This window comes from Platalea leucorodia (assembly GCF_965183815.1).
Source record: "Platalea leucorodia genome assembly, chromosome: 4".
NCBI lineage: Eukaryota > Metazoa > Chordata > Aves > Pelecaniformes > Threskiornithidae > Platalea > Platalea leucorodia.
This window is the reverse complement of record NC_138826.1, coordinates 8,778,446-8,798,874: the sequence shown is the minus strand read 5'-3', so window position 1 is coordinate 8,798,874 and position 20,429 is coordinate 8,778,446. Positions and strand designations below refer to the sequence as shown.

General features: G+C 41.1%; 1 protein-coding gene across 1 annotated transcript; it reads left to right on the top strand.

Moving 5' to 3' along the window:
- Window positions 1–2,845: 2,845 nt before the first annotated feature.
- Window positions 2,846–19,044, top strand: LOC309589538 (inactive pancreatic lipase-related protein 1-like; the record flags this gene model as incomplete). The annotated part of the gene is made up of 12 exons (XM_082309764.1): window positions 2,846–2,894; window positions 3,597–3,751; window positions 4,265–4,390; window positions 7,456–7,590; window positions 8,688–8,796; window positions 11,327–11,446; window positions 11,676–11,795; window positions 13,227–13,345; window positions 14,486–14,615; window positions 15,742–15,853; window positions 17,601–17,768; window positions 18,981–19,044. 12 exons carry the CDS (start codon window positions 2,846–2,848, stop codon window positions 19,042–19,044), a joined length of 1,407 nt encoding a protein of 468 aa, XP_082165890.1.
- Window positions 19,045–20,429: the final 1,385 nt, after the last annotated feature.

Below are 20,429 nucleotides of genomic sequence, written 5' to 3'. Positions count from 1 at the left end.
TATTTCTTCAGCAGGTCAGAACAGCCCTTTGGACACTGCAGCTTCAGGGAAGCAAAGGGCAAAGCCAAACCTCCAGTGTTCCCCACTTCGGAAGAAACAAAATGGCTAAATCAAAGCACCTGGCTACTGTTTCGTTTCAAACACATAACTTTGCTGTGGCCACTGACAATCCTAGAGAGAAACTCTGACTTTGAATAACTGCAGGCTTTGCAAAACCCGGGATTGACTATTTCACATTAAAACACTACTACTCTGCAAAGCATGGCATGAGTGAGCCACCTGACGCTTTAAGAGACCAAGGCAGTGGATATTTTTTCTAAGTATAAAAACCAAACTCTAAGTTAATGAACAGGAAGAGAGAGTTAATCATTTATTCACTCCCATTTCCCCATGTTTGATAAATGATGTACAAGCACTTAGGCAAATAAACTGCTAAGAAATAGGAGTAGAAATACAATATTACAACATTTATAATGAGTATAAATATCTGAATGAAATTTTTTTTTTTTAAAAAGAACAACAGTCAGTATTGTATTCTTGACTAAACACTAACCATGCCTTTATGAAATCAGATGCGTAATTAAACACAAGCCTGAGGTTCAGCCAAGAGAGCTCTGCCAGCCCGAATACTGCAGGTCCCCCGGGGACTTGAGAGGTGGCAAGGGAAACGTGAACAATGCCGGGAAGCACCGCGCTGTGTCCCAGGGGAGAGCCATGGCATCCTGCAGCGCGGGAAATCCAGTCCTCTCCTCTGCCTGCTTCCTATCCCAGGCTACAGTTTCTTCAGGACTGCAGAAATATAGCGAGGCCCTTATTTGCTGCTTTCTTTCTTGAAAGCCATTTTTCTTCCAACAGCCCCTGACTGTGAGGCCGCAAGGACCAGAACAGTTCCTCCAGGCATAGCAAGCATCCTGCATCGTACTGAAGGACATCCATGGTAGCCTTACCCCTTCTTGCCAAAGGAGAAGCAAGCAGCTGAAACCCATCTGACCACAGGCAAAGGAATTGTCTAGTCACTCAGTTTGCCCTGCTTTATTACTGTGTTGAATAAGAGCAGCAGACTAACTATGATAAAATCCTAACTCAAATCTTTTCCACCAACTCTTAAATTAAGTGAACAAGTGTTTTTGAACAAGTGTTAAAACTTTTGAACAAGTTTTGAACATTTTGAACAAGTGTTAAAACTTATCAGTGTACTAGGGCATGTACTGATTCTCCCGTATCACCAATATGAACACATTTACAAACTAAAATGCTACTTCAACCAAGGATGGGAGCACTGAGCTCTAAATTAGTATCAAAGATAATATTTTAGGAAAACCTAAAAACTTCCCTACTATGTAAAGAAATAAACTCCACTAGCATGAATGCTAGCAGTGTGATACCTGTGCACGCAGCTGGTATCCATTTGGTTGTTCCCAGAGGTGGAGATTAGGGAATGTCAGCATGTAAAGATATGTGGCCACAGCCAAAAAGCACAGCCAAGCTGACAAAGGTTTCTAGGTGAAGTGTTAGCTGAGGTGTCATTTCTTCTTAAGTTTACTTACAGCCTTCTTCAAGAGATGAACAGGACCAAGGGGTTCCCAGACCTAGTCCTGTTCATTTGCACAGGCTGTTTTTCACCTTTTAGTTGATGTCTCTAGTAGAACAACCTACTGAATTCCGTAACGTCTCTAGACAAAGCATCCATATCGCTATTTCTGGAGGAATTTTGTATGTTACTGATATATATTTCCAGAATGTTTGCTCTCAGTTCATCACTCAGAAAAAAAGGGCTTCTCAAAAATTGCATTACATGGGTAGTAAAGAAAGGATCCAAAGGAGCTGACAGCTGTCCTTCTACATCTACTTATTTCAACAAGGAAATGAAAGGGACACCAGGAGAAGGTCAGGCTCTTTCACTACGAAAAGACCTACCAGGCCCACTAAGAAGTTTTCCTAAAGACATAAGGCTTCGCCAAATTGAGCTGATGTCAGGAAATGGGTACAAAAGACCCAGAAGCACAGGAGCATCCAAAGCCACTTGATGCAGAGCAAGGGAGGGGACTTAAAGATGATGTGGTTCCCTGCTAACTCCCCCAGTAGAACACTACATCCCAGCTACACGACATGAAAAACAAAAGCCTTGCCTGCCAAGACAAGCCCTGAAATGCACTGCCACACAGACTCCAGACCCACATAATTCTTTTTAATGTCCCACTCCTGATGTGTTGCTGCCTGGGAATTACCCTACCTCTGGAGCTCCCATCCTATTCTGGGCTCCAGCACACCAATTCAAGATATCTACATCCATGGATTTTGGAGTTTCCAGAGAAACCAACCATTAAAGTTGCTTTCCAGCTTAGCTATAAACTACAATCTGAAATAAATTTTCCTATCTTTCTGGGAACATTTCCAAGGATAAGGCAGACTATAAAAGTACACGCAAAGTTTGCACATTAGTGCATGGAGCTTCAAGACTGCATTGTAAGTAGTTCAAGCTTTGGAGTTTTTCTTTTACCTCATCAGGTATGTAGCTTCCCAAGACACAGCAGTATCAAGGGGAATGGCAGCTCACATAGGCATCCTTATGCTAGTTCTAAAGTAGCTACTACACATACAATTAGAAGCGTAGCATCAACAGGACAAAAATCACTCTGGATTTAAGTTATGCTTTAGTAGCTACACAACCTCTAGAGGAGCAAGCAAACATAAAGCTGACTCATACGTGCAGTGGTCATAGGTTGCAGAGAAGACAGGCACAGCACCCTTTTTGCCTTGAGAATATTCAGCACCAGAAAGCTAAGTGCGCTTGCTAATCAAGCGGGTTAGCAAATCCTAGCTGCTTCTTTTTCTGCTGTTCTAGATGCTTGGAATTTGGATACTTGCACTATTTCTGCTCAGCGCAGCAGAAGGTAAGCATATGGGGTTAGTATTTATATAGCCTTTCTATGCTGCTATATTTTGTGAGATACCATTCTACACTACGGTGCCTTAAAACTCACTGAAATTATACAGTTCAGTTTCCTACTGTGTGTGTGCATGTTGTCTTTCCCCTTCTCCACTCTGGAAATCCCACCCTGGTAGCATGCAAGAAATGCTGGTATTTTGTACCACAGAGAAAAGCTATTGCTGTACCAAACCTAGGAAATTATTTGCTGTGCTCTTCTTTAGCAATGGAAATGGAGAAAAAGCTGGGGGTGGTGGGCAGAGGCATCTAATGAGGGTATAGCTTTATATTCAGCAGAAGGCACTGGCTTGTGTAGTATAAGACTTCTCATGTACAGTGTAGTCAGCTGTTCAGCACAGCCTCAAGTTATTGCTGATTATTTGCAATATCTTGGCTTGGTATTAGGAGAAACTCATCAGCTGTCTATGGTACAGGATACTGACGGAGGAACTCCACTGAATACTTTGTTGATGGGCAAAAGGGTGCTTCTTTCCTTGGAATAAACTGTAGCCTTTGGAGATCTGAGAGATGGCAACTGGTGGTCTTTGCATTCTGTAAACTGTAGGATTTTCAAGATACCTCTAGAGAAGAGATGCTATGAGTTACGAATAGCCTGCTCCACTTCTGTGCTCATTCACATATTATTGATCCAATCTGTGTGCTACAGGCAAAGAAGTTTGCTATGAAAGGCTTGGATGTTTCTCAGATGATATACCATGGTCTGGGACTGCGGAAAGACCAATCCATAAGTTACCCTGGGATTCAGAAAAGATAGACATTCATTTCCTCCTGTACACAAGACAAAATTTGAATAACTTTCAAGTAAGAACTATTGCATTTTAAACATTAGTAAATCACAGGCAAAAACAGTAAATAAACACAGACTCCAGCTGTGTTCCTGGAAAGTGTTAGAAATGGCCAAATCTCTACTTTATTCAAGAGACAACCTCTTCTGGCTGCTTGGCAAGGTCTTTGGGGCAGAACTCTCATACTCCTCCAGCCCTCCCAAAGCAGCACACCCCCCTGTTTTCTGTATGGCCACTGAGAAGTACTGGGAAACTGTGCATTTTTAAAATCATTGGGTATTTTTTTTCCCCACAGATAAGATGAAAACATATTAAAAGTAAAGTCTTCACTGCTCCAAGATACATGTCAAAGTTTGCTCTGAATGCAGATACAGGCCTTAAGCTGTAGTCACGTGAACTTGCAGATGAGTTTAACAGTGCATAACTTTTAAACACCTGTACAGATAAACATAGTTCAGGTCTTTGCAATTTCGCGAAACTATTTACAGAAAGCATATTTAAATGTTTACTAATTTAATATCTACAACAGGAGATCTCTGCAGTTGATGCTGCAACAATTGGGTACTCAAATTTTAATGCAAGCAGGATGACCAGATTTATCACACACGGATTTATAGATGATGGAGAAGAAAACTGGCTGTCAGACATGTGCAAGGTAGGTGCCACAGGGAAATCCTGTCCCTGTGAAGTTCCTTAGTTTGCATTTATAAACACATTCCTATTAATTGTCTGTTTTCATTCTTACTAACCAATTTCTCCCATGGTACTTGTAGTGGTAAGAAGGGGAAAAGAGGCCACATTTTCAAATTGTTAGCAACTTAAATATGTAGCTCTGCACCTTGAGGAAAAGCATGAGGTAAAACGCATTCAGTTCTTCTCTTTAGCAAAGTGAGTGACTACAGGATTTGGCTCAATAAGTGTCCTTTTTCTTGGTAAAAACAACACAAACCCTGGAGCAAGATACTGCTTAGGAAGTAGGACGATTCCAGAAATAACTGCAGGCTCATAGCAATTGCATCATGTTTCTCCAGACAAGAGACAGGTTTCTAGATGTGGAAAGTCCATCACAAAGGTATGGGCTACCACATCGGTGTTGGAGGCTGAGGGCATGGGCTGACCATTAACAGAAGCAATAAAGCTGTAGAAACACACATCCAGAAGGGACCTCAAAGGGATCATTGTGAACAAAGCTTTAAATCTAGGACTTGCTATGAACAGCAAACGAAGTAAAGCACTCTGCTTTTTTGTGCTAACTCCAAGTTTTTTCTTAATCCTGTCCCCATACAAAGTTGCAATTCCAGCTGGTGGTCTTCTCAAATCCTATAAACATGCTTTCTATTACAGCTGCAGCTAGTGAAAGCTACTAGTCATATGGCACAGAGCAAAATACCAATTGATGGCATATGACACTTCTAGGATAAGGTTTATCAACTAATTATTCACACAACTACAATTTTGTTTGAATTCTATATTCCTATTTTACTTTTGAAAACACTATGAGAAACAATGTGAAAGTTCACTAAAATCAAGGTATTTCACATTTATTGCATCCCTGTTACCTGCTTCTCTTTGATATTAGGTCAAAAGAAAATAAATTAAATTTGACAGTTTCTCATAAAAAAAAAATCTGTTGATTATCACTTTATGAACATTGAGGAATGATTTTTGGATTTGTTAGTTAATAATTTGTTGAAAGTATCAGAAGCAGATTGATGATTTATAATTCTTAGTCTTCCATTTTCCACTCTTAGAATAGAGAATTTTTTCTAGAACCTCACAATCAACAAGGTAGCTCAGATTTTGCTTCAGCTAGTCCCTTAAATCCTGTTGATCAATTTTCATGAGGATGTAGAGGCATGAGAAGCACAGAATAGTATGAGTTGGAAGGGACCTTTAAAGGCCATCCAGTCCAACACCCCTGCAATGAGCAGGGACATATTCCACCAGATCAGGTTGTTCAGAGCCCCATCCAACCTGACCTTGAATGTTTCCAGGGATGGGGCATCTACCACCTCTCTGGGCAACCTGTGCCAGTGTTTCACCACCCTCATCGTAAAAAATTTCTTCCTTATATCTAGTCTGAACCTACCCTCTTTTAGTTTGAAACCATTACCCCTTGTCCTATCGCTACTGGCCCTGCTAAAAAGTCTGGCCCCATCTTTCTTCTAAGCCCCCTTTAAGTACTGAAAGGCTGCAATAAGGTCTCCCCGCAGCCTTCTCTCCTCCAGGCTGAACAACTCCAACTCTCTCAGCCTTTCCTCACAGGAGAGGTGTTCCAGCCCTCTGATCATTTTTGGGGCCCTCCTCTGGACCTGCTCCAACAGGTCCATGTCCTTCCTGTGCTGAGGACCCCAGAGCTGGACGCAGGGCTCCAGGTGGGGTCCCACGAGAGCAGAGCAGAGGGGCAGAGTCACCTCCCTCGCGCTGCTGGCCACGCTGCCTTTGATGCAGCCCAGGATACGATTGGCCTTCTGGGCTGCCAGCGCACATCGCCAGCTCACGTCCAGCTTTTCATCCACCAATACCCCCAAGTCTCCTGGATTGCCTACAGCTCGCCGTGCTACTCTTCCAGCAGATGTTGGGGGGGTTGAAGTCCCCCAGTGGGACGAGAGCCTGCAAGCGCGATGCCTCCTGTAGCTGGAGTAAGAAGGTTTTGTCAATATGCTCCCCTTGATAAGGCGGCCTGTAGCAGACACCAACCACAAGGTTCCCGCTGTTGCCTCGGTCTCTGATTGCCTCTCAGATGAGATAAATCTTTAAATTCTTTCTCAATTATGATAGCCTTTGTTTTATCACAGTTCTCCAATTTATTTAAAAAAAAAAAAATTGGTCTCAGTGAATCTTTTCAGTAAAGAGGGGAGCAAATGGGACTGTGAATACATCAGCCGTCCTGTGTTTATCTGTAATTTACTTTCCTTCCCATTAAGAAATAATCCTATCTGCATATTTATTTTTACCACTTCTAACACAGCCACAGACATTTCTATTGCCTTTTTTGCCCTTTGCCAGATGTGATTTGTTTTGGATGCTTTATGATGTCTGAACATAAAGCAAAGAAGAATAAATATACCAAAGCCGCTAAAGCAAAATACATTTAGCCAAACAATCCAGCTCAGAGGAGAAAAGCAAAGCTTCAGATTCTGTGGCAGACAATAAAGGATGTCTGTATATACATATTCCCAAACAAAGCCATAAATCTCAAATGAATACGCAGTGACACTACCAATTTATGCACCCTCTTATAAAAAACAGATGCTCTCTTTCTTACAAATCTGTATCATAAGAAGTCTTGATTTTTATCATAAAAAAATATAGTTCTAATTGAATTTGAATTAAAGAAGTACTTTTAAATCACTTAAGTGAATCAGTACATGAGAAGAGCTCTTATTTAGTGTTACATACAAAGTTTGATTGAAATTAAAAATAAAAAGTATCACTATTTATATTGTTTTCCCTTCTGCAAAAAATATCACTACGGGTATTTGAAATGATGGTGTGGCCATTACTACAGCATAAGACCCTGTTTCAGCATTGTGTGAGCACACATATGCCTGTGAGCAGGCATGACCACATATATATGCTAAGGTTTTGGTTCTTTAAAAGGTTCTCATATAAATTCATGCAGCATTTGCGAGTTGAGCTGTAATAAGCAACATGAATCAGTTCCAGATTGTATTTACTCTGGGGCTCTTTGGCTTTCACTTTTGTTTTACAAAACAGAGGATGCTTACTGTGGAAGATGTGAACTGCATCTGCATAAACTGGAAAAAAGGAGCAAGATGTCAGTACACCCAGGCATCAAACAACATCCGTGTTGTGGGCGCTGAAATAGCTTATTTTATAAATGTTCTTATGGTAAGAATCTTCTGGTTATAAAGCTATAGTTATAATGCTGATTTGAAAGAAATACGATTCAGGAACTTTCGTGAGTGTAAGCAGCAGAAAACACTTTCTTCTACTCAGTGATCATTTTAGAAGTTGTGCTGAAAACAGACTCTTTAAGTTAGAGAACTGTGTGGTAACAGCAGGGTTAGCCAGCTTAGGCCTATGAAGTACTGCAAGACATCCCCATAGTACAGCCACACAGTTATTCCATAGATGTTAACAGATGTAAAGCATTGCGTAGTTTTAAATATGCAGAGATAATGGACACAGCAAACTGCCTTTTCACAGAGGCAAAGCCTACCAAATGGCTCTTAAGAATGCCAGAAAACCAGCTGGCAGCCAGCAGCAGCTGGAGGACAACTGCTCTCGGGTGAGCAACACCACCTGGGGACAGATGGGACCCACCCAGCTGCCTCAGGGAAAGCCACTGTGCACAGTGCCTACCTCTCCGGAAGGTGCCATGCTCCCCCTTTCTTAACCAGCTTCACATGGGAAGCGATGCTTGGTTTGAAGCCTTCGTTTAATTTAAGTGCTTTCAACACACGTTTCCCACAAAAAGAACTATAAATAACTTAAATAGATAGTACACTGGGTCTAGGAGCGCTCTGACCCATGTCTCACACTCTACTTCTGCATTGCAGCCACTGAGTTACTGTCCAAAAAGGTTGAAGGCATCTCCCCTCTCATGTCCTCCTCCAGCTGCACGAGGTGCTTGACCCACCAGGTGTAACTAAGAGCTCCTGCCTGGCTGAATCTTGCAAGCCAGATTAGCATCCTGTGAATCTGAATAAGTCTAGGATGTGAAAGGGATACAGAGCCTCTCAGGACTCTGTTTATAGAGCTGTATCGAGTTTTAACAGCCTCCAAACGAGGGCAGCACCTCAATAAGGAGTTTTGAAAAATCTATGTATTGGACATAAGCATATGAACTGGCAAACAGATGCTGAAAACCTATAGGAGTTCCTGAGTCTGCAGTCAAATTAAAAGTAGTTTTTCAGCCCCTTTTTGCTCTTCCCTGTTAACGATGAAAACAGATGTAGTAATCTTTTATATTGCTATTTTCTCAGGAAAAATACGGATACTCTCCAGCCAATGTTCATTTAATTGGCCACAGCCTTGGAGCACATGCAGTAGGCGAAGCTGGCAGGAGGGTGCCAGGCATCGGAAGAATAACTGGTAAGTCAGTGACTTAAGCCACGGCTCATACTAAAGACACCACTGCTTAACAAAATATTGCTGTTCGTTTCTCTTATGACTGTATTTGATTGTGGGCTGTAGTTTAGTCAAGGGTAATTTGGACATTATAGAACTTAGCCTCTCACAGTACAGGGAGAAGTGGTGCCCTGGTAAGTGTGGGAAAACAGTCAGAGTGATGATTATTTTGCTTGCATATGTTTACACAGCAAAGGAAAAGCTCCATACAGCTAACAGAGCCACAAGGCCCCCTGCAGTACATCAGCTGACTTGCAGATACACATTAATGGTTGCGGCAATCTCTACAGAGCTTGCTTTCTGGTGCTTCAACCTAGCAAAGTCACAGACCAGCGCTAGTTTGGAGCGGGACTGGAGCGATGCTCTAACATAATGACATTCCCTTGTCGCTGCTAAAAACAAACTCAGAAGAACTAATGTACAACCAGAACCAGATGTAGCTGCCATGATTGTTTTTCATAATGATTTGTCCAACACTAATGTAATAAAACAGACCAGGAGAGTAATCCCTACCTTCCTTGCCCTAGCAGCTTTCCTCCTGGCATTTTCATCTTTCATTAATCTGGCCTGTTATATAGCAGCACATCTGATGCACAACATCACCCACTGCTTGCAGGTCCCTCCAAAGCATGCTAGAAGCAGCACAACAGTGAGCAGTTGGTTATTTTGTACTGTAGTTTTGCTAACAACTATCATTTTCCAGAAAAGGATGGATTAAACCTAATGGTTCAGAAGCAGTAAACTAACCTTCCTGATATATCACCCATTATCACCTCATTTTGCTATGTCTACTTAAGCTTTTCACATAGTAGAGTACATTAACAGTAATTATCTCTCCCCCCCCCCCATTTCCAGCAAACTTTAGAAAAGTTTCATTTCTTCACTTAACTGTTGATACACTAAATCTCTGTATTTCCTTGCCAGCAAAAATTGAGTCACATAGGATTATATCATCTGTCCAGATTCAAGTAGGCTTACTAAGAAAGTGCAGACATACTTAAACAAACAGTCTGATTTCAACCGAATCCCCTTTTTCTTTTTGAGGGAGATCACAAGCATTATGCTTATACAACCTGTAATTAGTTTAAGCTACATAAGCTCACTCTTACTTTCCAGATAACATCGGAGCTGACTGATTAGAAAGCCCCCCCCCCCTCATTTTCACTATATTCCTGAGTAATAGCCTGTCCCTTTTAAGAACTCCCACATTTCTGAGTTTAGGCATTTTCAAGTAATATGATGTTGTCCTCTTAATTTTCAGTCAGCTATACTGATTCAGTTTTCACCTCCCCAGCACTGAATTGCTTTAGTGTCTTTCCCTGTTGCAAGTTACACACTCTATAATCTGAGAAAGCGAGGAAGCCTCTTGCTACTGCTGAGCCAGCTTTTCCTGTTTAATCCTTGAGAGCAGGCATTTTTGGTTCTGGTTTGTTTTATAGCTGTCCACATGTCGCCCTGAATACACACTCTGGACATCCTTCACTGGTCCCATAAATAGTGTCTGTGTCTCGCAAGATAAAACAGATCAAGCCTCTGCGACTATTGGCCAGAAGCATTTTCATCTTCCCTTTGATCCAACAGCAAGTTTTCATTTTTCAGCACCCTTTGGCTCATAATCTGCTCTCTACCCACACTAGCTGAGAGCAAATGACTCTTGAAGGAACCATTTTGCAACACTGCAAGATGTCCTTATTCATCACGCAGGCAGCGCCGAGGGCGGTGTGCATTAAGCAGAGTGACCTTTCATACACAAAAGACAATTTTAGATATTATTAACACGGCCCTTTTCAATTGTTACTTTTCCTCAGGGATTTCAGGCTTGGTGAACCTTGGACTAATAGTCTACAAAATTCAGTCTAAAAGCAAAACTAAATCTACTGCCCAGGGACAACAAGAGATGCAAGTATAAGAGAGCAAAAACTGTGGAACCTGCAAGGCCTTACAAGCTCCTGAAAGCACTGTAACAATTTGGGAAACAAATACATTCTCTTTTCTGCTACAATCAAAAGCAAAGATTGTCACTTCAAAACTAGGTGCTTTTCCAAAAGCTGTCTGGATCCAGAAGTAGGCAGGTTGGTTTCAACACTTCCAAGCACACGGGTACTATCAGCATCAGTTTCTGTTCGAGTACGCTCAAACCATGCAGATCAGTTATATGGGATGCAGACACAGCAACCTCAATTTGAACAACATTATTAAAAGGAAGTTCAATTAAAGAGAGAAAAAAGTTACATCCAAGTGTTGGGATTCAATATTGCTGTGAATCAGTAAAACTCAATAGGCTTCACACAGGTAACCTTTTCTCCTGTCTGGGAGAAAAGCCACTTGGTAAGTGAGAGCACACATCATCATTTTATTAATGCCTATTCTACTCAGGTATAAGGAGCCATAGGCAACTATATATGTGATATTCATTTTATACAATCATAGTGTTATGTGAAATGATACATCTATATCTCTTTATCTATACATAACACCAGTCTTTTTCTTTCAGGACTGGACCCTGCTCAACCTTATTTTCAAGACACTCCCATTGAAGTCAGACTGGATAAATCTGATGCGGAGTTTGTTGATGTTATCCACACAGATTCAGCTCCCACAATCCCCTACTTAGGTGAGTATTCAGCTCTACTATATTAGTACCAAAATATTTATGCCCTATGGTATTTGAATATCCTAATTGTTCCTCAAGACTCAGTTTTGGTGCATAGACACAGAACAAAGACACCATACTGATCACTCATGTCCTAAGATACCAAGCACAGACAAACTTCAAGCTAGAAGCTATAGGTATGAGAAAATATTAATTTAAAACGTACTTACCCCTGCTTTACACACTTCAGGTTTTGGCATAAGCACAGCTATAGGACACCTTGACTTTTATCCAAATGGAGGACAGGAGATGCCAGGGTGCGAGAAAAACGCTGTTTCACAGATCGTAGATCTCGATGGCATCTGGGAAGGTAAGAATGTTGATTACATTACAAATTCAGGGAAAGGTCACTAACCTCTTAACTTCTCTTAATTCAGGTGTTTTGTGTTAGCTTTTGGTGTGTCCATCAGCAACGGCAGCTGCAAAGCGCAGTGAAACTGTTAATATGCTCAAACACACCATTTTCCAGACCTTATTCAAAAAATAAACAAGACAAAGGGTTTGCCTCGGGAAAATGTGCCTCCTCTAACATATCTCATAGCAGAAACAAAAGTTACTTAAACCACGCCAAAAATTTTGAAGGGTCTGTAACAACACATTTCACTTTGTTTCTGGCTAGTTGCCCAGCAGCAGTACTGGGTGGAGTACGGCAACGATGCTCACAGCTACTGCTGTTAGGGGAACTTCAGCTGCAATTCTTCTGAGATAGAGCAATTTTTTTTTCTTTTTTTAAATTCCCTATTACAAATCTGGGTTGCATTAAAACAATAACATTGTGTCTATTTTTAGTCAGGCAAAAAAAGATTGGCATGTAGCTGCTCAAATACACTTTTCTTTGTTGTTTTGCATGGTTCTAAGAAAAGCTCTAATTATTAGAAAATTTCTCTGTCTTTATAAAGTTAAGTTGCACATAACATTAGAAAAACAAACGAAGATTTCTGCTGTAGAGATTTTTCAGTACATGATGGGAGTTCTTTCTTACATTGCTGCAAGCACCTTAAACTCTGGGAATCCATGAACTTATTTGTGATAACTAGCCTTTTTCTCCAGGATTTATTCAATGCAGCTGGAGGCATTGCTTTTTTTTTTTCTTTTTGGCTTTTTTTTCCCCTATAGAGTAAACTTGTTATCAATAATGGGGAATTAAAGCACAAAGGAATAACTGTGTTGTATATGATCTTCTTTTTAACTTAAAGTCAGGAAAATAAAGGCAACACAAAGGAAAATAATACATTCATTATTTTAATTTTAAGAGTCTCCCTTCCTTAAGCAGCCCCCAAATAATAATAATTTTGTTTTGAAGTCCTCAGCTGGAGCAAATCAGCATTGCCCTAGGAAGTTCACTGTTAAATACTTTTCATTTGGTTTTCTTTTGTTATGGTAATGCAACTGTTGCCTACAAAAGACCTGCTTCCCGCAGTTCTGGGTTCTATTGTGAAACTCGGTCAGATTGCTTGAATAAGTGTTGGGGAGGGGAGGGCAGGGCAGGAGCTGAGCTGCACAGTCGGTCTCCACAAAGCATTGCGAGTTTGTATTTTATACCTGTTGAGTCAGTGACATTCCTTAGAGCATCAATTCCTTGCAAAAGCAAGCTTCAAACCTTATATTTGATAGTCTAAGAATTGTGGTGAGGCTTTTGAGGAGGAATGATGCATCCCAATGACATGGCAAGGGCTCTGCCAGTATCCTTCCTCAAATAGTACCGGAAAGGAAGAACTAACCTGGGAGCATCTTTTCACAGGAACTCGGGACTTTGTGGCTTGCAATCATTTGCGGAGTTACAAGTATTACTCTGACAGTATTATCTACCCTGATGGATTTCTGGGCTATCCTTGTCCTTCGTATGATGTTTTTGAAACAGTAAGTAGGTCACAGAGCCTCAGGATGGACCATATAAAAAATAGTGGCTCTTACCCATACATCTGAAATTCAATTTGTTTATGCTAGCTTGCACTCAATGAGCGCGTGTGTAAGAGAAGCGTCAGACAACCTAAAGTATTATAAGTCATGCAGCTGACATGGGTCAAAGTAGGAAAAGGCACCAACAAAACAGGGACATCCCTGTTTCTGTGCTGATGTGACAGCCCTGAGGTACTACTGGGGCTGGTGTGGCTTCCCCAGGCCTGCTCTGCTGCATCAAACTGGGGAAGAAGTGAGGAGGAGAGCCTGCCCCTGTAATCACCAAATGTATTTATCAAACAGCAATGAGTGGAATCCCCTACAGTAGCAGGTGAGCTTTCAAACATGGCTTAAATTTCTTCTCAAAACAACAAGAAGTAAAATAATATGTGATGGCCTGATGGGCTCAGTCCATGGTCAAAGTACTTTGGTCACTTAAGATGGCCTCAAGGACAAAGCACAATGGTTTGTGGACTAGGTCAGGAAGCCCTTCCCTGTCCCAGACTGGGAGATAGGAAACTACAGCCTAAGAGTAGCAGGGAGGTAACGGGCTTGTCATATCCTACAGGCAGCACTGACAGAGCTATCAACTTACATAGTGCTTAGATTGCCCTTTATATGTTCTGGGCAGGTGATGGAGATCACAGTTCTCAGATCACTTTGGGAGAAGGTGACTACCTGCTTCTGTCACCATAGTAGAAAGCTGCTTTCATGACAAAAATGAGCTTTTTTTTTCCAAGACAAAGCCTTTCTTGACCCAACCTGAAGGAATAAGGAGACATCATTCTTTCTCATTAGTTGCTGGGAAGGACATTTCCTCCTCCCTGCTCCAGTTCAAGACTACTCAAGGATGTCACTGATGTGGCTGGATTGAGCTAAATGGTATGAGAAAAAACATAGAGCCCTGAAAAATCAGAGCCTTTGAGAAAGTTGGCTAGATTATATGATCTTTCTAAAGTCGCAGAAAGGGTTACTTGAAATTTGTTGTTGCTGTGATACAGGGCCAGTTAGGTGGGTAGGTTAAAAATAAGTTCTATGACTAACTTTTTTTTTCTTGGCTGGGTGGATAATTTTATTAATAGATACATTTGTTTTCACTAGGAAAGGTGTTTCCCATGCCCACCAGAGGGATGCCCAAATATGGGTCACTTTGCAGATAAATTCAAAGGGAAATTTAAAAGCGATTTCGTGAAACTTTACCTGAATACTGGAGAGGCCAAGGATTTTCCTCGTGAGTTTTGATTGCTTCCATTGCTACCTACTCCTTGTAAACAAACCTTTTTATTTTCCTGTTTCACAATTAATTTGAACAGGTGAACAGACCTCATAGCAGTGCAATGGCTCTTCAGTCCTTCATGCCTTTTCCTCTTTTGCTCCAATACTAGTGCCCAGTTTTGGGCCCTCCAGCACAAGAAAGATGTTGACAAACTATTATAGAGTCCAGTGGAGGTCACTGAGATGTTTAGTGGGCTGCACTACAAGGTGCCAGGAGAAAGGAGGATAGGCAATGCACAGAAGTTGCAGCAATGAAATTTCTTATTAAATAGTACAAAAATTACTGTCACAACAACAGTGGTTAAATGCAACAAGAGCCCAGAGAAGCCGGGAAATCTCCTTCTTTGGAGGTGTTCAAAACTCTGTTTGACAAAGGCCAAGAGCAAGCGGATCACAGCTGGCCCTGCTTTGAGAAGTGGATGGAGCAGATGACCTCCTTTACAGCCTAGGTTATCCTAAATGTCAGCTCTCACAAGATGGTTCTTCCTTTGCCTTTGTAAACAAGAATCAGAGGGAGAAGAGCTGCTTTTGCAAATTGTGTGCTAAAAGAAAGTTCCCACCCACAAAAATGATTTTCCTTGAGCTTCAGAATTTTTTTACACTCCTTTTACACTGCTTATGTTCTGGTACGTACCAGTATTTATTCCTAACACCTTCTTTCCAACTTCACTGTATATGAAAAACTTCCTGGTCAAAATTCTGAGATCTATATTGTATTTACTGTGTTATGGACTAGAGCTTTTTTTTTCTCTCCCAGAAAGTAACACAAATGTCTACCCATTTCTCAGGCTGATCTCGTTAGGACATAATGACAGATCTGACTCACTGATGTTTTGTATTTGTTTTGCATGGTTATAACCCAAGGTAGAGGAGGGAGCACCAAGATTCAGGTGTGAGAGAGCATTGTGTTAACCCTTTTCAGTCCAGACAGTCCGCAATGTCATCTTGAGCTGAAAGTGAAAGGCAGTGATAATTTTCTTTTGCTTTCAAATACACTGTACAGACCAAAAAACTAACACTTGATATTTTGGAGACTGTTTCTCTGTGAGTACAATCTAACTTACTGTATTTCTTCTGTGCAGTTTGGAGGTACAAAGTAACCATGACCCTCTCTGGAAAGCATAAACTTAAAGGATATGTAAATGTTGCCCTGTATGGAAGTGATGGGAACACAAGGCAGCATCAGATTGTCGAGTAAGTTCAAAATTCAATAGAAAAGAAACTTCAATTCTAGAATGTTTAATTAATATTTTCAATTAATGTTTCTGTTTAAATTGGTCCTATTTTACACATCACATTCTACCCCCAGATACAGCTTTCTGATGTAAATGCAGTGATAATTCACTTACTCTGGATTTGAAGGCAGAAGTTTAGAATGCAAGATGTTAAAATGTTAGAATTTGGTGCCACTTTTTTGCTGTACGACCCAGGTCTTGCTGGACCTACACTAGCAGAGTTTTGTTCTCTTTGTCTTTCACAGGCTTGTAAAATGTTGCTGCTAAAGCAATGTCATGATTTACTACTACTTTTTGTGGCCCGTAACTTCACCTGCTTATATTGAAGCCGTTTGCTTGCCTCATGTGGTTTTGTTTATTTGCATTTTTCTTGTTTGTTTCAACTAAAATGTCTGAAATGGTAACAAATAGGAAGAAGGAATTTTGATGTGGGTTTTAGGTTTTATTTTTTGGGTTCGGTTGTTGTTTATTGACAACTATGTCACTTCCACTTTTCCAAGAAGGACTTCACATCTTCACACTTGGCAGCAGGTGTTTGCTATGAGTTGATCCTCATTTACAGGCATCCATGCATTCACCTGAGATCAGTCTGCCAGTACTGAATGCACTCCAGAGCTCTCTAGCTACTATTGGCAGGGCCTCTGTCAATTCAATTGCTGGAAGTGATTTTTTTTTCCCCCACAAATCTTGCTCTAATCTACCAGGCACCACTGTGGATCCAGCAAAGAAACAAAAAGGCAAAGGGATTTGTCCTGTCTCTCATTACTTCCACTACCATAAGCCTTATAATATAGAGGAGAGCAAATGTGCTTGTCCGAAGGTAGATGAATGAGAAAGTGCAAAGCCAGGGGCAGGAATAAAAATCCTGTCTTTCTTGTGAAGCTTATTAAAATTATAGAGGTTTTTTCTGGGTGGTTCTGCTGGGTCTTCTGTTTTTTTTCCCCCTCCTCTATCTCTCACATAGTGTCTACAATAACAGTTCTACAGTGATAAAGGCATCACACATTCAAATGTCTCTTGACTTCATACAGCAGGGGTAAATTTTAGAAAATAGCCCTTCACCTTCAGAGGATGAGGGTGGGAGGGGGAAAGGAAGAGGATCAAAGAAACTTTGGCTCGTATTCAATGAGATGTAGTAGCTGAAGCCATTACCAGTCTCAAACTGCTGCCATTTAGAGCTTTCTATATTGATGCAACATGAAGTAAGTAGTCAGATTATAAGACTCAAGAGCAGATGCACATTTGACTTGGCCACAGTTCTTCAAATGTGGGAATCTCTGCTAGAGAGCCAGGCTGAGGAGCTGGCGCATAATCCTTTTGGCCATCCCAAACAAATCCAACACCTGTATCACACAAATTAATTAACATTAAATGAAAATTTCACTTCTGTGCAAAAACCCCTGCCTACATAAGCAACAGCGAGCAAGCTCTACCTTCTTGACAGGGTTCGTCCTGTAAAACTGGGTCTTCACTGTGAGGTGTGACTGCAGCTCATCAGGCTTACCTGCCCTTGCTTCTTCTGACAAACATTGATCCGGGATGTATTACCTTGGAAATCTGGCAATAATATTACCATACTATAAGCTAAATATTGTCTCTTTACTAACTTTCTGCTCATTTGCTACCACAGCCAATCAGTTGATAGGACTGGTAATTAATATTAAATGCCAGCATGCCTCACATTCGTAAAATGTTATTTTTCACAGGGGAACGCTGCAACCAGACAACACTTACACGAGCTTCGTCGATGCAGAAGTTAACGTTGGAACAGTTACAAAGGTTAAATTTCTTTGGAACAACAACTGGTTAAATCCAACTTTTCCTAAACTAGGAGCTGCGACTATCACAGTACAATCTGGAGAAAATGGAAAAGAGTAAGTATATCCATTGTGAAAATCTTGAAAGTTACTTGGGAAGATAGGTGACAAAATTATATGTGGGGTGAAAGCATTTTCACAAGAAAAGCTATTTAAAGCATTCAAAGACTCTCAAGAAAACCTTTTATTTCCTTCCTTTCAAGACACTGTTCATCCATAGTTCAGTTTACTACTTCAACCCTTTGCCTTAAATAGCTTCAAAGAAAAACTTAAAATATTTCCAGGCTTCAGAAGAGCAAACTTCCTGTATAACCCTTTGGGTGAGAAAAATTAGCACTGGCTTGGATTATCAGCATAATTCTTGCCAAGTTCCTACTCATTATCCACAAGAACTGGTTATCCGTGTCTGAGCTTGCGTTAGGTTGTTTGATTCACTGTCAGCTGGAACCAGTGGAAGTTTTCCATTGATATTGATGGTCCCTGAGATCATGATTGGCAAGAGAGAACAGTGGTAATAAGCCTACCCTTCCAATGAGCAAGACTAATACTTGGAAGCTGTGCTTAAAAGGCTAAATCTAAAGTTGAGGGAAACAGGCTAAAACTGATTTCTATAGATTTCATGGAATATGGTTTGGATGCTCAGATTGTAGAAACAGGATTTACTGATCCAGTTTTACTCATTTCCTTGGACTTTTTAACCCCCTCATTTGCCTGATCAGTTATGTTATTTCATCCACCCCATGATTAGGTATCTAGAAAAGGAGGTACAGGATATGTATTAGACCCATATAGAAATTCATAGTTAAAAGGCCATCACTTAAAAGACAACATGGGAGATGGAAACAGCTTCAAGCAAAGCAGAATGATTACAGCCCAGCACACTACCTTTAAGCAGAGCTCCTAAGTCCAGTTGTAGCTCCTATTCACCAAAGCACATTACTGAGAAAGCATATTTCTGTAGATACACATGCACTCTTCTATTGACTCATGCCCTTTGCACAAGTAGTTGTGAACATCTACATAGTGATGGTAGCACAAAATCTGGAAAAAAAAAGAAACAGTAAAATGAAAGGAAGGCAGGCGGTGAACCAGATGAATACAGTCCATCGATACTTTCCCCAGCAGTAATATTTCAAACGTAGGAGCTCAAAGCATGTTGTGATCAGTTGTGTCAAATGACAAATCAGATTGACTTATATTTAAAAAAATCCACTTGTATAACCTCAACAAATGTTGACAACTCAAGGTGCTTGTATTTTTTTTTCTCAGATTCCGTTTCTGTGGTTCCGGGACAGTGAGGGAGGATGTTCTGCAAACTCTTACTGCTTGCTAACAGCACATATAGATGCCTCAAACCTTGCTACCAATAAAAGCTAGTCATGCATAAAACACTGGAGTCTGCAGTCACTGCAGTTATAATACTGGTGATGTGTGTTCAGGTTTTTTTGCTAGTTTGGGGGGGTTAAGTCTGTGGATAATTCTCTACAGACAGAAATTTTAGGAGTGAATGAGACAAAGCCCATTGAAAAAATTCCCCTCATTTCAGCCTGTTTCAAAATAATTTCAGACAAGAGGAGGAAAGGAGGCAGGTAACAGAATCTGGATAGTGGCTCCTGGGCAGTACTAAGAGAAAGCAGACCTGCTTGTGAGTAGAAGGAGAGGAGAGGATTAAGGAAGCCGATGCTCTTAATCAAACTGAAGGCTAAACCCAGAATTAGTGTGAGATAAAGATAAAACAGAGATAGGAGGGCGAGTGGTTACAAAATGAGGACAGAAGTTTAATTTTATTTACCTGTGAGAGATGGAACAGTCAACATGATGGAGAACTGGTAATGCGTCCTGGTGTGTTAATGCTGAACTAAGCTTGTCCCATCTGATCTGGACAGAATTAATTTGAGAAAGCTGCATAACAAATTTCAAACGTTAGTGAAGTTTCACTAAAATGCTTATAATCAGAACAATCACCAAAGTGTCCCGAAATCCCACGTGCTGGCCCTCAGCCTTGAGCAAAACTGCCAGATGATGTGGTCAAAACAGGTAATGCAATGCTTTTTGATAAACACATTCAGCTGAAGTGCGGATAGTTCAAATTCATTTCTGTCCCTACGTAATCCTGTCTCGGCTCCCTCAGCCGGCTGCTGGAGAACTGGGCTGCTGCTGCTCTGCTCCCAGAGGAACCCCATCCTCCCTGAGAAACCCACAGAACTGCTGGGGCCTGGAGATCTACCGCTCCGTGGGACCTTTTCTCTTCAGCAGTTCCTCTTGAGGTTCCCCAGACTGGGGCACTGTGCTCTTTCTGCCTCTCTGTGTGACCTTTCTTCCCCCAGAATGTCTTCTCCTGAAGGATATCAACCCCTTTGCAAGCCTTCAGATTCCCCTTGCAGTGGTGAAGGTTGAAACCAATTTATTCTGTGTTAGAGCACTGCTCTCCTAATACAGAAGAAAAAGCAGTTTCATTAATTCAGTGCATCCTGCCAGCAGGATGGTGGGAGGGAGAGGGGGCTGTAAAGAGTAGAAAAAGAACGATCAGCACTGAAGATTGGCAACCTATGGGCATGCTCAGAGCTGGAATAAGTTCCTTATGTGAAAACCAAACTGTTCCTTGCTACAACCCAACTGAAGAGAATATCCCCAAGCAATTTCAGTTTTAGTCAGAGATGTGCAGGCTTGTTTTTATGTTTAAAAACCTTCCAAATTGCACTTGTGCTTCTTGCCCAG